The following is a 19,851-nucleotide window of genomic DNA, read 5'->3' on the forward strand; positions in this document are numbered from 1 at the left end:
TTGCTAGAGTGTGTGCTGTTTTTAAGCACAACCTCTTAAGTCTTGAGTCATAGAACACTTTAAGCACTTTGAGGGAGTTTAAGAGAAATCACACTACTTCTCATTTTACTGCCGACCCCTAGTTGCCTCTGCAGGGCCCCCACAGTGGGAACCAGTGCCTCAGGATAAAGAAACCAGAGAAACTTTGCAAGGGACGTGACGTCAGACAGCCGCGCCTCTCCACAGTTTGCGTAAAGCTCGCCGGTTTTGTAGTTTGCAAGATCGGAAGTTAAGGGATTTCACAATACAGGCACATACACTTGCCTTAACTTCATTATGAAAGGCTTTACATTTCGAAGTTGCATACCGGTAATGCTTAAATAACACTTTATAAATATTCCATTAAAACCTAACATTTAACTAGCGTAAATGTACTTGTTTGTACCTGTGCCTTTCACCCTTGGTACTGTGTCATATAAAAAGGCATTCCGTTTTATTTTGAAAATCTTTACCGGATGTGCTGCGCCCAACTGTGGGTAACTGACGGTTGTGTCAGTCAGTCAATCGATGGTGCCGCTGCTGAGCAGAAAAACGGGCGAAAAGATTTGTAAATTGGCACCACCGAGAGAATTAACTCTCCAGTAAAACATAAACTCTCAAGAGGAATTAAACTGTGCCAGGTAAGTTTAAAAAAACACTTTTACATTGTACCTTTTAACTTTTTTAACGGGGCTGTGGCTACTTCGCTAACATCAGAGCTACGGGCTAACGTTAAAGTTAACTTACTTCCCGATGGTAGGACGTTGGTGGTTTTAAGAAATTTAAATGACTTTATTAGGTAAAATGTTAAATAATGTCAGTGCTTGAATGATCTCAGATATGTAATAAGTTACAAGTCGACGTTTCACAAGTTCGCTATTGACTCTATCTTCAACTCGGTTGCAGTAACTGCAGTGGTATCTCAGGGTACTGAAAGTCCAAACACTCAAGCTAGCGCCGTTATTTCTTAGCTACTTTACACAATGCTACTCTGATTTATGTCGCACTTGTGTTTGTTGTGAACCAGGTTCATTCGTGTAGTTGCTCAAGACGTTTTTCTCCGGCAGGGAGAGACTAGTCTTTCATTACACGGAGATAAAGGGCGGGGCAGGTTTCGCAAGTAAAGATAACCCCTGGTCCCTGTCATATCATCCTGCATAGTGTGCTTTAACATATTACATAATATTGTCTTTTACCAAGGAGAGAGGTGAATGAGTCCCTGCTGCTGTGTTTCAGGGCTCAGTCCAGTCAGGGTTTCAATTTGCGCAGTGCCAGCCAGCTGCCAAGTTCAGTCCTGACTGCTGTTAAGGTACATTTAAAGACAGTTACACGAACAGAAAGAAATGTCAGCTTCCCCTCAGACGCAGGGAGTTTGTGGCTTTAATGTAGGGATGCACGATACTGGGTTTTTATTCTCCGATATCCAGTATGCCAATATTTTCAACCCTTTTTGCTGATTGCCGATTTCAAAACCGATATATGAGGCACATGTTTTACCTAATTGCAGAGAACATCAAGTCTCCCCTGTAGAGGAATTGATATCATGCCTACTCTTATTGTAGTGGCCCACTGGCAGACGCAGAAATAACATAATACAGTGCTTTTTAAAATGTACACATTCACTGGGCAAATTAAGAAAACTACTTAAACTGGCGTATTTATTTATATGTAACATTTTCTTTCAAATACAACTATAATATTCATCAAGCTTTTTTAGGGAATCATCGAACATTTAGGCAGAAAATGACATATTGACCATAAGCAAGCCATAATCGGCAGATACTGATAACGTGCCGATGATATCGTGCATCCCTTCTTTAATATATCGATCGTTTACAGTTGCATACTTGTTAACACGAGGTAATTAGTCACATGAAACAGGGAACCTCCTGAGCATGACAAACAGCCCACAGTCGTGACCATGTAATGAATCATTGGAAGTTATCAGTCATCACAGTCGTGCAGCTGTGATGACTGGTAACACTATATCTGTATCTATATGCTCTGTTTGGGGGAGTGTTGTTGTCAGGGTAAAGCAGTAGTGAAAGCGTTGCTGGTTCCTCTTTTGAAGGGGGGCATGTGAACTGATTGCACCGTCACAGAACCGAGCTAAACTTAGAATGGGTATTCCAGTTTCGGCTGAATGCACTGCTCTCCATTTAGAGTGATCTTTATTGGTGTATTCTCCAAGAGCACATCTGAATCCAAGGATGTGACACAGCAGAAAGACCTGATCTGACTCCCCAGAATTACTAAATATATTACTTTAGTTGATTTTTTACTTTTCAGTTTGATTCACATAAACTGCAATTATTTTGATAACTTCTGAAGTAATTCTTAAAAGTAAAAAAGGCAAAAATAGCTCTTAGTCGCAGCCCTTCTTCACAGAGCTTCTGGTTATTTTAAACACAGTACAGCGGCTCCGGAACGCTTTAGATGCTGAAAGCGTGTTTTAGTTTCCTCTGTGACCTCTGCCTTTGAGAGAGATTTTGCTCATGTTTACTACACACAGCTGGTGAATTGGTTTCTGGTCCTTTCCTGAAATTTCTGCAGCTTTAAATGCATCACATGAGACACGACTGTGCGTGCAGGAGAGGGGGCTTCCACAGGAAAAAGCTCCTGTCGGTTACGTCAGGATCTCCCCTTCCCCGTCATGTAATACTCAATTTCCCTCCATTATGTTCCTCTTCATGCTGCTGGCCTGTCCGGTGGAAAATGCCTGAAAGTGCGGAACAAAAACCATTGTTTCTCTCCGACCGTGGAGCAAGGCGGAGTGCTCGGTTATGTTGAAGCTACAGTTGAACTCGTGTTGATGGACCGACAGTTTCATTGTCTGATGTTTTGGAGCCTCTTAACCTCAATATAAAGCTCTGTCAGTGATCTCTAGAAGGGTTGGAAATGCTGCAGTGGAGAGAATCCACATTGGAAAGGCTGCCTCCTGTGAGAGCAGCAGTCCCTTGCAGCTGTTGAGCTCACATGAGGAAGGAGGGCAGAGGTGATTGACTGACAGGGAAAGAAAATCAAGGTCACGACCTGCGATTGCCATGGAAACTTTTGACCTTCAAGTTTGTGTGCAATAGCGCAACACAAGAGAAAAGAAGCAAAGGAATGAGTGAATTTTTCTCTCTCATAGCCCAGTCGGGATTTAACATAGTCCTGCTGTGAAACCGCAATATTAAAGGGATAGATCAGCTCAGCTGCGCTCCCGGCCTGAGAGATATTGCAGGCGTTTTATGCAACAAAGGAAGGAAGTGGAAAATGACGAAAAAAAGCAATTTTCATGTGATTAGGACATTAAGACATTGGCAAAGTAGAGTTTTTACTCCAAGCTTCCTTGTTATGTAATCACTCTCTTACTTAAATCCCCATGATTAGTGTTCGTGCAGTTGACTGTGCTTTCTTTTATTTGAAGTAATGGTCAGAAGAGTCGCAAATAACAAGTGTTATTTATCCTATGAGTAATACAGAACACAGGAAGAAGGAAATGTTCAATATTTCTGAATGAAAAAAATATCTTAGATATTAATTTATTGTGATAAAAGTTTCATCACTTTTATTGCCAGTAGAAACGCCAGAATAGTTCTGACCAATATTCTTTCCTGAACCAAAACAAAAGCTCTTGCTCTCTTGTAGTACACAAACCCTGGTAGTAGTTTGGGCTCTTGCTAACGTGATAATCATGCAGACAAGAAGTCTGGGAGGTCTCCGTGTTTTGCAGGAAACTAAATATGACAAAGCAAGCCTAAGGTAAACTCCAATTACTGTGCACACATTTCTGCACTCAGGCAGTTACTTATTAGTTTGACCAGCCAGATTGAGGCAGAACAAAATGTTGTGATTGTGCGACATTAACCTTGCAGTGTTCCTGCTATACCTGACATGAGTTTATACTGAAGTGACCTGCCTAAATCGCCACATCAGCTCCTATACATTTGTTAAAAAAGTTGACCTGTGAACCCGGGTTGGCTTCCTGGTCCTTTCATTATATTCTCCAGCCACTAACATAACCACACACAGCTCCAGGACAGGTATGCACGTGCCTGTCAGTCGCTTATTAGCTCATCTCCGCCGTCTTTCTTTGTGACAACCCTCGGAGAAACATAAACACTGGGTGAACTGACCTTGCTGGAAAGAATTTCCTCTTGTACATTTTTGCCTTGCTGTTTTTACAACATTTTACAAAGCATGTCTCCTCATGTAGTCACATCCCTCTTCGATTTTCTTCTTCTTGCATGGGCTGTAAAGGTCACTGGCCTCTCATGTGTCTCTTACGAAGACATGACTCAGGTGTTCTTGTTTCCAGCCGCAAAGTACAGTTCATATGCTTTTAATAACACACATAGTCATCTCTCGCTTGAACTGCCCCTCCTCGCCTGTTGAAGGCAGCTGCTGCTATATATCCACGATTCAACATACAACTACTGATAACACTACTCCCACTTTAATACAGCAAAGTCAGCCTCATGTTTGCTATTTTGGGTAAAAATCAGTGTGTTTAAATTTGAGTTAGAGGAGTGGTGACATTGTGGGAACTTGCTGAACATGCCAAGGTTCAGTTTTGGGCATGGTAGCACCGAGGAATGCGTTTGTTCACTTCTATCTTGAGGCTGTTTTCAGCAACCAAATTCCAGCATGCTCAGAACATTTACTTATCAGTCTTCAGTGGAAACCAGTGTTGTGTTTGATGACGTAATCACTAAGCCTGTAGTTTAAGAGCCCTAAGTTTCTGCAGCCTTGATGAAATCATGCTTTTCTTGGCAGGAAAGATGGTTGCATGTGTTTCTTTGTCACTTCAAATTTTATAAAACAAAACCACAACTGTCCCGTCTTGTTTTCTCTGCAAAGTCTGATTTGTGTTTCTGGTGGTGCATAGCAGAACACCCTGTTGGATTTTCCAGCGTTCCTCTATAGAGTGACAGATTGAGTGGACTTCAGACCTCGACTTAGTCAACAGCATTGTTTACAGTTCTGGGTCAAGCCGCGTTCAATTGTTCGACACAGCCTCCATGTCCTGGAGTGCCAAGGGTGTGCAGACGGTTGTTCCTGTTTGCTGTTGATTACATCAGGCCTGCCAAAGAGCTTTTGTGGTGAAGGAATTTCCAAATGCATTGTTGTGGTGATTGCTTGGTCGTCTTCCATACATCTGCATCCTTATGTTTGCATTGTAAATCAGAAATTAGGAAACATTTTTACAATTTAGGGCGGCAAATCATACACAGACATGAAGAGCTGGTTCATAAGTAGTCAATTTGTGAGTTGTGTTACGCTACCCAGCTGATCCACCGCGAAATTTACACTGCGACATTTGTTTGCGAGTATGTGCTCAGCGGCGTTTGATATGCGAGGACTTGTTGCCATGTTTAGAGTGGATATTTGCGGCTCGTCCCATGTGTCCCTCATGTGTCCTCTCTTATGCTGCAGCAGGGATTTGGTGAACGAGGAAAATGAACAGCTGGTAGGGACATAAAAGACGGGACAAGAGGACAACACCGGGCTTAATAACGTGATGAGAAATAGGCTTAATTTTTGTAACACGCACTATTTATCTCTGACTCATTAGCGATCACAGTGCTTGTGCCTTTGAGAATTAGGCTGTCAACACGGCACATTAATATTCATGCTCATGAGGGTTTGAGGCAACAAAAAACTCTTAAAATAATAAAACTTCTCAGTCTTATATGTCATATTTCTTGATGATATTTTAACAATCTGATTTTTTTAACTTAATTATTAAAAAATGTAATTTTAATGGCTAAAAATATTAGAAATAATGTCCAGGGAGGTCGTTTTAAACACTTGAGAAACACTAACAGACGTGGAAATTTGCAGCTTTAAACTACAGAGTCAAAAAAGTTCTGTAATATTGCTCGATTTGATTCATACAGTATGCTACAAGCAGTTGTGATTAGTATCAAGGCTGTCATTCATGAGGAAGTGGAGTAAAATTAAACATGTGGTTTTCTCTAGAAAATGTGACAAGCGACATCTGTTTGTGTGTGTGCGTGTGTGGCTGTGTGTGTTTAAATGGCCTGATTGTAAACTACAAACACAGTTAAAGGGAGAATTGTTCCCCAGCTAGCACTGACCACAATACCACCCTCTGTCAAAGTCCTGCCCTGGAGGGCACGGGCCACTGACCAATGACCAACACACATACACCGAATTCACACACTCTGACACACACTAAGCATAAGCCCTCATCCTCTCGCTCATCTGACAGAGGCCCTGTGTGTTCACACTTGGCTCTAAAATGCATCTTATGTGATCTGATCAGCAGTTAAGTGCTCCAAATTAGAGATGGGTATTCAGGCAGATTTAATTGATGTTTTAATGAGTCTAATTAACCATCAGACTTGTTTAAAAAATGACACTGAGTGATGGAGATAGACACGTTTGTATCTTCATTAGGACCCTTATTGTTTATGGGTATCAGCGAAAGGACCAGCCAAACTGCTGTGCAGAAATGCCATAGTAGATCGATATTTAATGTGCATTATATGTTTAATGACTTTTTTATGAAAGCGAATCTTATAACTATCTACTTTTATGTGTTGTTTTTTATTTTTGTGCAAGTTTAACTGATTAGAATTGACATGTTTGCTATTAGATTTATGATTAATTTTAACGACAGTTCTTCAAATGTCAATTTATTTATTTTCTCCATAATAGGTAAAAAAAATAGTCAAATATAACTCTGATATTTAGCCTAGCACAAAGACATGGTTGTCAGATTTTTGTTCTAGGGATGCACGATATTATTGGCACGTTATCGGTAAAGGCCGATATTGGCTTAAAGATGAACTGCCGATATCCGCCGATATAACTAACCAATAAAATAATGGGCTGCTGCATACTTGATTAAATGCCCGACTTCGGCGCAATGTTCCCAGCGCGAAGAAGACCTGCGCGGCGCAGCATGATGTTGCACGTGTTTCTACCTGCAGCATGAGAGAGTTAGAAGCCAAAATGTCCGTGGTGTGGAAGTTTTTCAAAGTGTCCGAAATAGATAGCAAAACTATTTGCAATGACTGCTCAGCTTCGGTGATGCGAGGAGGAGCCGAGGCAAAGTCTTTCAACACTACAAACTTGATTAAGCATCTCAAGACCCGTCACCCCGACCGTTGTAACAAATGTGATAAGAGTATCACCATTATACTGTATGCTAATTCCAATACAGAAGAGAGTTGATGATCTCTGCAATTAGGTGTGCGGGAAAAAAACATCGGTATCGGTAATCGGCTAAATGAGTTGTAAAATATCGGCATATCGGATATCGGCAAAAAATCCAATATCGTGCATCCCTACTTTTTTCATAAACAAAATAAGGGATACCATTAAACACCTTGCTTTCTGTAATGTGTTACAGTGTTGCAGCATTTTCTCATCCGCTGTGTTGACACAGCAGTAACGTATGTTAACTTTATGTTAAAAAAGAGGAGCATCTGCGACTATATTGATATCATGTCAACTTTAAATATCTGTATTGCCTCAGAAATCCTGTAGCAAATGACTCTCTTAACTACTAGAAGAATAACCCACTGTTGATTTATTTTTTTCATACGACTTGCTGCATGACTTAGCACTGGGACTGCAATCAGAGATAACCTTCAACTCTTCATTTATCAATCATTGACTAATAATAGTAATAATAATAATTCTCTAGCCACTGATTAATCTTCTCCTAAACAAATAAAGAGTTGCTTCCTCAAGCTCTATTGCGGACAGTCAAATTCAATCCCCAGTTGTCACTTAACATGCATAGATGTGTTCTGATACCTGCGGTCCGTCTCAGCCCATCAGTCTGAATATAAATGGCTTCTTAAAAGATACCCGATCTAAACAGGGGGCCAGACAGAGCTGCAGAGAGAGGAGACACTCCAGACTGATGGAGAAAGGAGGAGAGGAGTGAGAGAGAGAGGAAGAGGATGGAGGAATAAAGAGAGACTGTTGAGTTTGAAATGATGGACGTGAGGAGAGACGAGGGGGAACAGAGGACCGACTGTCGTGGCCAACTGAAGGAAGCGGAAGCAGCCCGCTGTGTGCTTCTTGACAGTTTCTTTTTCTCTTTCTCAGAATAACACACACGCGCGCACGCACACACATTATATATCCTACTTAAGCTGAGACTCTGTGTGCCGCCAGCAGCCACAGTGGTTTCAGTTCGCCTGTGTTGAGGGTTCCGAGGTTAGGAATAGATGAAAAAAACAACCACCTGCTGCTTAGATTATCAAACCAGATCACACACTTCAACCCTCCCTCCTCTTTCATTTCTCTCGGCGCCGCTCCTCTGAACTCTTTCTGCTCTCACTCGCAGTATTCACCCTCTTATCAGTGTCTTATCCACCACTGTAATATCTGAGGAATGTTCTTGTGACAGGGTGATGAAGTTGGCTCCTTGTTGTTGTCTTCAGCTGTTGGTTTCATAGCAGAAAGAAACAGTGTGTAACGAGCAGATTAATAGATGTGTTTCCCTTCCTGTTTGCTGTATATATTTAAGAACTTTTGCTTGGCTTATTTAATGCTGTGTTTAAGGAACGTTGATAATCATTGTTTTACATTAACCTGACTACCTATTCTTTTGTGTCGCAAAACTGTATTTTCATTTTCTACCTTAATTTATTGCTGGTTTGTTATTTTAAAGTTGACGTTATCTTATTTTAGCTTCACTTCCGACAGAAATTCCCGCTTTAGGCATTTTTGGCGAGTGAGCTAAGAGGGAGTTGTATTAATTAAAGCTTTATTTGTGTTTTTCTAGGCCCTACACACCGAGTGTAACTCAGGGCAGCAGCCATGTCGGGCTCCTACGATGACTCCATGATCGATGTCTCCAGCGATAGCTTCTGGGAGGTGAGACGCATGAATTCTTTCCTTAAAAAGAAAACTAAATCCAGATCACGGCTCTTCCATTGTGAGCTTTTTGTAGCTGAAAACAATCTCAGCTGTAACTCAAGAAACAAGTCGAATAAATTCAGTGAACTAACTTTTCAAAATTTCCATGATTTTTTTTCTTCTTTTCAACTTTTGCTTCTGTCCCCAGGTTGGTAACTACAAGCGAACAGTGAAACGGGTAGACGATGGCAACCGACTCTGTAATGACCTGATGAATTGTATTCATGAGCGGGCTCGTATCGAGAAGTCCTACGCACAGCAGCTCACAGAATGGGGGAAGCGATGGCGACAACTCATCGAAAAAGGTAAGAATAAGTACTTGTGTATTATTTAATGTTGAATAAGCCCCAGTGATTGTGCTCACACTGTACTCTTGCAAAATAAGATTTTTATGCATCAGTAAAACAGATTCTTCCCTACAACCCAGAGCATGTATTTTTAAGACAGTGACTAGTAAATAACTTTCCTCAGGCCCTCAGTATGGTACGTTGGAGCGAGCGTGGTCAGCGTTGTGCACAGAGGCGGAGAAGGTGAGCGAGCTCCACATGGAGGTGAAAGCAGCACTGATGGGAGAGGACTACGAGAAGCTGAAGAACTGGCAGAGAGACGCCTACCACAAACAGATGATCGGCGGCTTCAAAGAGACTAAAGAGGCTGACGACGGCTTCCGAAAGGCGCAGAAACCCTGGGCTAAAAAAATGAAAGAGGTGCGGATGTCAACATAGTTAAAAACTCACATGATTTGCTAGCTTAAAAGTAACATAGTCTAGTAGTTTCCACAAGCAACTCATTTGTTGCTATCAATTTTACCCTTCAGTTCACATGATTACATATTACTCACTCGCCATTGTTTTCCCTCCATGACTACCTGCTTACTAAACAACAACAGAGCAGAACCACAATTGCAACTGCCAAACATAGGCCACAGTGTGCCAAGGTGGCAGCCAGTCCCTATATCCTGTAGTTCTTTGACTGTCAGTAGAAGGGAAGGAAGCACTGGGGGGGCTTGCAGGGAGAACGGCATCTCTTAGTTCAAATCCAGGTCAATGCATTTCCTTCTGCTGCTTTCGTTTAAGCAGCCTGTCTAACAAGATGTTTTACTTTCTGTGTCTGTGCATGTTGTGATTCTGACTCAGGGGTGAGTCTTTGAGCCGTTTATCCTGACCATCAGCATCATAGATAACCAAGTGCTTACCTCTCCTTCAAAATAAAAGTCTTTCCAAATGTCATAATCATGTTAAGAATATATTGCAAAAAAATTGTGTGAGTGTGCACATGCAACTACTTGCACCGCTGAACCTTGTGCAACCTCCAGGCTCCTTGTCCCCATTTCCTGTACATGTGAGCGTGTGCGCCTGTGTGTGGGTTGTTACCAGGAGGGCGGTGACACCCTGGCCTTGTCATTGAGCAGCAGGGACAGTTTTGTAGCCATAGTGATTTATTGATTGACCAGACAGACAATGAGATGTAGTAGAGGGCAGAGAGGAAATGAGGCTAATTAACTGGTCTAGAAAATGAGTCGCTGACACGTTTGACGTGGGCTGTGTGTCAATAATAGACTCATACAAGCTAAAGCAGATACAGTGTGACTCATTGTCCTGTGCCCTTTTGTGTTTAAGGCTGGAAAAGAGCTGCACTCAGCTGCCTGTTCTATCAAATTATGGTGGAGTACAGGCTGCTGGAGTTTGATTGCTGTCTACTTAATGACCTCATGGCCTGCTCTGGTCTTGCCCCAAGTTGCAGAAGGCCCTGCCAGAGACACTCTTTAAATAGAACCACCATACATGAGTGTGCTTCCTCAATTCTCATTTCTTAAATATAAACAGAGAAAGAGGAGTGGTTATTTCCTGTTGTCATAAATGCATCACTACAAAACAAGTGTTTCCATGTTGCCTCCCTCACACGAGTGGGAACATTCATGTGTCTGGAGTCCCAAATTGGCTTCCCTTCGTAGGAAATTGAATGTTATGATTCAATAAATGACTAATGAGACAGATTTAGTCAGGCTTTTAGGAACAGAAGCAGACGTGTGTTCTCATCCTGACTAATGGAGAGAAAATTAAATCAAATGCCCGCAATATGCGCGCACGTTTCAGGAGAACATGCCTGTGTTTGGGGTTCTTTAAAAGGATTTACTTAACACAGTTACTGACTAGACTGCCGCTATTGCTTATATTGTATTCTATCTGTTAAAGGTGGAGACGATGAAGAAGTCTTACCACTCTGCATGCAAAGAGGAGAAGCTGGCAGCCAGCAGGGAGACCAACAGCAAGCTGGAGAGCAACAACAACCCTGAGGCCCAAAAGAAGCTCCAGGAAAAGGTGGAGAAGTGTCAGCAGGAGGTGCAGAAGGTAGGGCTTCCTTTGGAAAAGGACAGTGGGTTATCAAGATTGCGTTACACCTTGGCTTTTGGATAAACACCAACATATTAATGACCTTAGTTGAGCCTTCTTATAGTAGTCTTTCAGAACTGAAAGAGCTTAACTCCTTGGGGCTGTTTAGTTGTCTCAAATTCATGTTTTTAAGCGTGTTTTAATTGAGACGTTCTTTCTCTTTTTTCTCTCAGACTAAAGAACGCTATGAGAAATCCCTGGAAGAACTCGACAAGGTGACCCCTCAGTACATGGAGAACATGGAGCAGGTGTTCGAGCAGTGGCAGCAGTTTGAAGACAAACGAATCCGCTTCTTCAGAGAGCTGCTGCTGGAGGTCAAACAGCACCTGGATCTCTCGACCAATCACAGGTCAGACACAGGACATTATCAAGTCACAGTGTTTCCTCTTTCAAAACGTCGGTCAGACCGGCCATTCATGTTTGATTTCAGGTATCACCCAGTTAATAATGCACAATGTTGTCTCTGTAGATTCCAGACAATCTACCACACGCTGGATGACACAATCTCTGCTACTGATGCTGAAGACGACCTGAAATGGTTCCGGTCTAATCAAGGCCCTGGCATGCCGATGAACTGGCCACAATTTGAGGTACTACTGAAATGGTAGAAATACATAGAAGAAAGGCTAAGGGCCCGATCAGACAGAGCACGTTTTAGCAGTTGGGGGCGTCTTTTTTGTAGTTGTTTTCAATGAGAGGGAAGCCGTGAGGGCTTTCTGAGGGTCTCATGTACCCGCACGGATCTCTGTTTCCCTGTGATTAATGTATTTGGGAACAGCCTCTCACCCTCCTTCAAAGCCAGAGCAAGTGCCCTCTGCCTGTCCATTTTTTACCGAGATATAACTTATCTTTTGAACACAAAGTTAAGTATTTTAGCTAGCCAAAATAAATGGGAACAGTAACGGTTAGATTGACAGCTAATGATTCGGTGGTTGCCTTAACAACAGAAAAAAAAGCCGCCCTCAGCTGCTAAAACGCACTCTGATCGGGACCTAAATGTTTGGTAGACATTTAGTACACATAATGTCACGGCCTCTCGCTTTATTTAACATGGGAAGTCTAAAGGAGGTTTCTTTCCGTTGTTGCTGACTTGAAGGCACGGACTAAAAGTCCTTATATTTACTTAGTGTTGTAAATCATAAGAGTCCTTACCCTCTGGTGCTCTCCAAGGCTCAACTGTGAGAACCACCAGTCAGGAGGAATGAGGAAGTTGTGTAATAAGTTGTGCTGAAGAAGAGGAGCGTTGGCATAGTTCTATTTCATGTTGCATGTAGCCCAAGCAGGATTTATAACCCAGTGTCACTCTTTGTCATTGAAGTATACCGTTTGGCAGCAGGGGTGGAAGTAAATCTATCCTCAGCAGTCAAAGTGCCGATGAGAGGGGAGTAGTTTATGTCATCTTCCCTACAAGGGGTGGAATAAGGAAAAAATGGGAGGAGGGTGCAGAAAAGATGCATGTGCTTGCAGCGGTACAATGTGTTGTTTTTGGTGCTCTTGAAGGCGTAGCTTTTCCAAAAGGGCTGCCTATTCCACTTTAATCATTACATCATTACCAGGCTGTTTTTCTTTCTGAGTAGGGCTTTGTTTTTAGGGAAAAAGGAACAAATCTTTCCTGTGACAAGATGAAAAAAACACTTCAGATAAAGGAAACTTAATCAAACCACGCTCCTGTCGTAATTGTTCTTCAATCTACTGGCTGTTTATGTAGCTCTTTGCCACACTCACAAACTAACAGTGTTAGGATTAGACTGTGTTGTCCGCATTAACCCTGTTCCACACCTGCTTCCCTTTCCCCGTGTCTGACAGAATTTGGACTGGTCCCATCCTCGCTCCTATAAGAGAAGGTCCATTGTAGTGAGTTCTGCATGGGAGGGCTGTTCTTTTCACTACAGCCGTGGGGAGAGATCCTTCTTTTTTCCAATAACACTCTCACTCCTTACTGCTTCTATTTGCGTGTGTTTGAGGTGGTTCTCTTTGTACCTTGTATTCCTGTTCGAAAGAATATTAATAAGACAAAGCTGCACGCGGTTCTTCAGACATCACCGGGCTGTACACAGCACATAGTCTGTCCCTGTTACCTGATAGCTACAGGATGTTTACCTACCGTTTCCTGCATATCAGAATTTGTAGAATCACTCTGTAAACACATCTCTGTCTCTCTTCTTCCTAACCTTTGACCTCTGACCCCTCAGTGGCCCCTCCACTCATGGCGAGAGCCCTGCAGAGCGTCACATGATGCCACAAGGGCCGAGCAGCAATGTCACAGAGTCTCAGGGGTCGTGAGCCATGACCAACCAGACAGCAAACCTTTTGATCCCTAAAAATTAGAGAGGCCTGATAAATCAGAGGGGTCAGACAAGCTTTCAGGAAAGCTCTGGGGTCACATTTAGTCGTGTAATATATCATTTATATAAAAGAGGAACAGCATGGCTGCTGAATAAATTATACGAGACTTCTAGCTCCAAGAAAAGATTGATGTCATGCTATCATGTTGTGATGGATACTGGAAATTTAAGGTAGTTAATCATTGTGAATGTAGGTCTGGTTCACCAAAATAAAAGTCGAGTAATAAATCGTGCCAGGAAAAATAAGAAACATTTTTAGTGTATTTGGATACAAAAAAGTAGTTCCTCTCTATAAATGTGCTGCTGTTACGGCTTTCGGCCATCCCTCTCGTTCCACTCTCGCCTCTGGTGGAGGGGAGACTCCCTGGTGCTGTGTTTCTTCCCACAGGTGATGGATACTGTACACGGCTGTGTCTTCAATCTTATCAGACACACTGGACTGTATAAACACACTTGCATGTACAGTTTCAATATCCAGCGTCTGTCTCAGAGCCTGAGGAATGTTTGACCGACTGTGTTGAAGTGTGTGTATGTTGCTGTGCACAAGCCTGTACCTTCTTCTCCCACTATGAAGGCATGCTTTGACCCAAGCACTCAGTTGTAACTTGTCCTTGACTGTAATGTGTGTGTGTGTGTGTCTGCTAGGACTGGTCTATAGACCTGAACCGAACGCTCAGCCGACGAGAAAAGAAGAAGCCATCGGAGGGCGTCACTCTGACAGGCATCAGTCAAACTGGGTCAGATCAGCCTGTTCAGCCCGCAAAGACCAGCAGCAGGTAGATACCTCATTACTCCCTGACTCACTTTTTCTGTCTCTAACAAACAGACGGAAAACAGAGCATCTCTTCATAGCACACACACTCACTCACTCTCCTTTCACCAAACTCCCCACATCAGAGATTATCCGCACATGGTCGTAAAAACGCTGGGAGCTACGGGAGTGACGTCTAGTTGTACGGCTGTCTCCAGGGGTAACGGTAAACATTTTGTCACAGTTTGTTGGGAAAGAATTCATCCCTGAGAGTCTGGAGTCGGCTGGTACATAGTTGAAGGGGAGCCAAAAAGTAGTGTGGAAATATTACTCATACTCGCAGAGACGTTTAAAAGCAGGAAATATTGTGACTGTAAAGTTCAAAGAAGGCCGGATAAGAGTCAAACACCAGCGGCTAGATTCAGCAGAATCCTTAGAAGTGAGCTAAATGTTAGCAGCTGCGCTCTGGTTGTTTCCCAGTTAATGATTAATTTATTCAACCTCCGTACGATCTAAAGACATATAATGAAATTAGAGCGCTCTGCCAAGGTTAAAAGCCACTTAATGTTTGACTGGCAGCTTTTAATAACATGATGTAGTCTTTCTAAGCCGAGATAAGATAAGAGCTCCCTGCAGAGAAACTGTGTTGTGGCAACAGCACCGAGGACAAAACAGTAGTTCATGGAAATGACAGCAAACAGCTGATTAAGATTAGAACTTCTCATGCGGCCAACATCACGGAGAACAGCACACAGACAGAGTCAGATACGTTACAAATATGTGTGTGAAATTTTACTAGAGAGAGAATGGGAGTTTTTCAGCTCCTGCATTGTTGAGCTACATGCTAAAGATGCTACGTTTGTTATATTTATTGTTCATGAGTGTTGTTAAAATTACTCGGCTTTCACATTCCTTTAGTGCTTCGTAATGAGGTTCCTTTATTTAAACGTGCAAACACCTGCCGTCTGCCGTTATCCAGACATCAGCAGGAAGTGGTTCGTATGCAGAAATGATGAGGAGGAGTGTGAAGAGGAGTCAACAAAGGGAATGTCAGGCATGGGAGGCATTTGACCTCCGAACTTTGTAAATTGTCTGCCATGGGACTCTCTCTCCCCCCGACCAGCATTTACAGCGCATTGTTGTCATGTTGTTTCCTACATCTGTGGGCGTGACTGGGGGATTTTGTATATGTGCACGGCTTGGATAGCGTAGCAATTACCCTTCTGCTGACTTGAGGAGTCTTGGCGACTTATCTTGATTGTAGTTTAAGTTGTTTCTATAAGCATCAGCAAAGCCCTCATTCATCTGCATTTGTCTTTGCTTCTTTTTGCCTTTTCATTGTCTTGAGCTTTAATTAACATGGTTTAATGACCCACAGGATATCAATATAATACAAGTCCTTGAATAGCTACAAGGTTAGACTCGTTTGTTGACTGAAATCATCCAAAGTAACATTGTCCCAGACTCCCAGTGGAGCAGTGTTTGCTGTAATAACTCCTCAGGCTTAACTCAGAGGAGCATGGCATGACTACACAAACAAAGGCGTTCACATTTCTCCGCTTCACACTCCTTAAGGGCCGACTCGTAGCTGCTCCTGTTCAGGCTCCGATACTTCGGTAAACAGGGAGTAGAAATCCTTTGTTTCCTCTAATACAGGTGCAAGATTTTGTCCTTTGATGTGGAAAGCGACAATGAGAGGAAGTAAACCGGCGTCATGTGACTTCCAAAAAAAGATTTTGCACCTACACAGGACTAAGTGTTTGATGTTTCATGCAGGAACTGCATTGTTGATGTTTTTAGAGCTTTGTATAAATTATGATGTACATCGCCTTTGGGTTTCAGTGGAAGCAGTCAAGTCTTAACAACTTAAAGTGTTGTTATTGTGTCTGTGTGTAGTCTCAGCACAGTTGTTTTGTTAGTTGGCTGTCCTACATTATGCACTCGTGCTTCCCTCGTCCCAACCCTCTTAGTTACTGTTGTCTGTAAAGGTTCCCTTTGAACAGTATGATTGTTAACTGCATATGTGCAGTGTTACAATTATTATTATTATTCATTTTTATAATAATAATAATCCAAAAGCAAAATTCTTATTTCTTGCCAGCATTCATCAAATTTGCAGGCTGAAATGGCTTTTGTCAAAACCTGCCAGTGTTAGCAAGCTAGCTAATTGAGCTAATGCTGGCTTCATGAGTGGGTTAAAAACCGCTTTTACCCAGAACCTTGTAAAATTTTCTTACATTTTTATGCATATTTAAGATGCTATGCGTCATAGTTTGTATTTCAAAACACTGTTTAGATTTTGATCGTTACATGCAAGACAAATTGCTTTTTGGGTGCTGACTAACCGATGTGTTTGGGGAGTGTTACGCTATACTGTGTCATGGAATATTTCTGTTTTGAGAGGTCCATTTGTAGTTAAAAAAAACATACCGTCAGCTTAATGTTTGTCACAGGTGTGTCTTTATGTGTGTGTTTGCCTGTCAACAACCCATCTCTAATTGTGTCCCATGTTGTCAGCCTGACTGTGCCCACTAAAACAACGCCAGTGGGCTCAAACCCCTTTGAGGATGACGAAGATGAGGAGGAGGAGGAGGAGGAGGAGGAGGAGATGGCAGTGGAGCAGCAGACAACAGTCAACCACAACAGTGTGAATAAAGAGGAAATTAAAACGTTGGTGAACAGGAGAAAATCACTCCGCCCACCTTCAACCCTCCCCGCCTTTTCTGTTTCCATCTTTATTTCGCGGAGCACCGTTCGTGCTGCGTCTCTTTTTCCCTATTTACTCGGTTTCCTTCGTCATTGTAACCCTTCCTTCCTCCCTCAGGTGGCAGGTTGTTGTGTTGCTCTGCATGGTCGCTGGAAATGCCTTGCACACACAGTCTTGTGTGTTTGTCCGTCACTCCTAACAGTGCCATGTCTTGCAGAACATTAAATGTCATGCGCTTGGGAGCACATGTCACTGCTAGTGGAAAATCCAATATGTTTCTGCTTTACAGTCTGACCTGAATATGGACACAATAATAAACATTAATTGGCCCTTTTTAATTCCCTTAAGTGATTTAGTTTTAATTAATATAGATAAAGCAGCAATTAAGAATCAATTATGTGAATCTAAACTATGATGTTGGCAAAATTCAGTTTAAATATTTACTTAATTGCAGACAAACTGCAGGTTCATGAGTGTCTAAAGTAGATTTGCAGTAAACAGGTCTGACTGTAAATCCTCGTTTATGTGCTGGTGTTTGTTTACTGTTTTTCACCTTTTTAACTGTCAGAGCCAAAGTTCTCTCTGGTGTTTAGGTGGCTCCCTCTGCTGGCCGACTCAAATCCAATCATGCATCACAACGATGATTTGTCTTGCTCGGTCTCATGTTGCTGTTTTTTTCATGTGCCTTTTTACATGTGGTTATGTTGTTTTGCTGCATTGCCTTCTCTCAGCATTGTGTGCACTTTCACTTGAAGCTCAGAGCGACTTTTAAATCATTTGTCATGCTGCCTGAACTGAATGCTTGCTTTGTAGCATCGATGCCATGAGTCAGCATGTTCTCCACTTACTTGGAACTGTGAGATGTTTTCAGGATGAAGCACAAAGCTTTCCTCGGATTTGGAGATGCATTTTGGCCTTTTTGTGTGTTATATTTATTTTTCTCGCTCTTCTAACTTTGATCTTTTGTCCCTGCTTACGCCCGGCATGCTGGATTGTCCCGTCATTGCAAAAAAAGGCCCTGAAAGCAACATCAAATGACATTTTCTAAGCGGTTCTTTTGTCTGTCCATCCAGTGCGAGCAGTATGGAGAAGACTCCCGACTGGTCAGATGAAGACACAGGCGGTAACCCTTTCTCCACTAACGGTGATGGGAATCCATTTGAAGAGGAGCCGGCTTCTCCGGTCGTATCTGTGCCTGTCAAGGCGCTCTATGACTATGAAGGACAGGAGCAGGACGAGCTGAGCTTCAAAGCAGGTACATCATGTTAAAGGAGCAAATCTCCCCTGGAAAAAGCCACTGTCAGTAAAGGTGATGTTCTCTGTAATCGATAGAAGCAATAATATTTGAAATTGGCGCCATAGCTGTGGAGAAAGTTGTACAAACAGCTCATGATTTCGCCCATTCTACATTCCTACAACACCCAGAGTGCATTGCGCCCCTCCCTCTGAAAGGAACGGCCCAGCAAGAGTCCTAGATTGAGGAAGTGTAGTTTAGCAAGCTCCCTGGCCTCCACCAGGTGACGCGTTTTACATAGTCTGGTGGAGGTCTTCCAGGGCCCATTGGAGAAGTGGATAGCGTCCTCCAAAGGCACAGAGCGAAATTGCATTTTTCTCACTTACCATAATGGCATTAGCTCTTCATAATAGCATGAGAGGCCTGAGGTTGAAAATCGGTGAACTGGCCCTTTTACATTAGATTATTCTGAGGCTACAAAAACAACTCTGGAATACAAATGTTCACGTCTTTCTTTCTTTCTCTCCTCAGGGGATGAATTCATCAAAATTGGTGAAGAAGACGATCAGGGTTGGTGCAAAGGCCGACTCAAGGACGGACAAACAGGCCTCTATCCTGCTAACTATGTTGAAGACATCCAGTAATGAATCATCACGTAAATGGAAAAAATGTGAAGGAAGAAGAAAGCGGTGTGTCGGGAAATGACAGTACGGCTGGAAACAAGAAAGCTCTGCCTCATTTTTAACCCTTTTCTCCCTGTTCGTAAAGACTGGACTGCTGCGGGAGTCGGACAAGAAGAAGTTTCAGATTATAAAAGGACCACTTGAGATTCCAGGTGAGGAAGATCGCAGAAAAAACATGCTGTCAGTGTAAGATATGTTACTTAGAATCCCTTTTATGCTGTTACAAAAATAAAAGCTTTTCAAGTATATATTAGATAAGACTCAATGAAATTTATGTGTGAATTTATATATTGTTTAAAAGAAACACTGGGATGACAGTCTGACAAATCGTCTAGCGATGTTATATACAGCCTTAATATGCAAGCCACTATGGATTCATTAAGGGAGATGACCCTCTTTCTAATTATCTGTTCTCTGCCTGTTAGAATCCAGTCCATTCATGTAAATTGATTCTTTTGGACAACGTAGGCCTTTTTGTTGAGTTAATTGTGTCCGATTTAACTTGATTTTTAAACTAGTGCTTGCATTAATCTGCCGCCTGTTCAGGGTTTTGTTTATCCGCTCAGTTCAGTCACTGTTCTGGTTATTTTATGATGAAGATCCGTTAGAGCCACATCTTGGCGTAGTCTTCATTTAGCTCACAGTGGGTAGCTTCCTCTAGTCACTGCCATTGAATGTATAATCACTGATTGTATTTTCACACTTATTGATTGTTCACTTTTGCTTATGTGGGGTTTTTTGCAGCCTTTGTTCAACCCCACAAACAACAAATCTCTCTGCTTTCTGTTGATTGTAATTCTACATAGGCTATTTTTTCATGCAACACTGAAT

The 19,851-nt window shown here is 42.3% G+C and overlaps 1 protein-coding gene across 2 annotated transcripts; it reads left to right on the forward strand.

Moving 5' to 3' along the window:
* Window positions 1–515: 515 nt before the first annotated feature.
* On the forward strand, window positions 516–19,161 carry pacsin2 (protein kinase C and casein kinase substrate in neurons 2). 2 transcript variants are annotated; one of them, XM_069671123.1, is made up of 11 exons: window positions 516–659; window positions 8,774–8,865; window positions 9,056–9,212; window positions 9,379–9,614; window positions 11,103–11,258; window positions 11,474–11,649; window positions 11,770–11,890; window positions 14,291–14,421; window positions 16,914–17,066; window positions 18,177–18,358; window positions 18,869–19,161. In XM_069671123.1, exons 2-11 carry the CDS (start codon window positions 8,809–8,811, stop codon window positions 18,979–18,981), a joined length of 1,482 nt encoding a protein of 493 aa, XP_069527224.1. In that variant the 5' UTR covers window positions 516–659; window positions 8,774–8,808; the 3' UTR covers window positions 18,982–19,161. The 2 variants fall into 2 exon arrangements, with proteins under 2 accessions (XP_069527224.1, XP_069527225.1); XM_069671124.1 differs by lacking the exon at window positions 16,914–17,066.
* The last annotated feature ends 690 nt before the right edge of the window (window positions 19,162–19,851 follow it).

This window comes from Semicossyphus pulcher, unplaced genomic scaffold, assembly GCF_022749685.1.
Source record: "Semicossyphus pulcher isolate SPU_LCO1_2020_fin unplaced genomic scaffold, fSemPul1.0.p SCAF_20, whole genome shotgun sequence".
Lineage (NCBI taxonomy): Eukaryota > Metazoa > Chordata > Actinopteri > Labriformes > Labridae > Semicossyphus > Semicossyphus pulcher.

What these genes read in the sequence shown, in the direction of transcription:
- pacsin2 (XM_069671123.1), top strand. Translation starts at nt 8,809, where the DNA reads ATGTCGGGCTCCTACGATGACTCCATGATCGATGTCTCCAGCGATAGC. An exon ending in GGGCTAAAAAAATGAAAGAG is followed by an intron (nt 9,615 to 11,102) that starts GTGCGGATGTCA and finishes TATCTGTTAAAG; the next exon opens with GTGGAGACGATGAAGAAGTC. An exon ending in GATCTCTCGACCAATCACAG is followed by an intron (nt 11,650 to 11,769) that starts GTCAGACACAGG and finishes TTGTCTCTGTAG; the next exon opens with ATTCCAGACAATCTACCACA.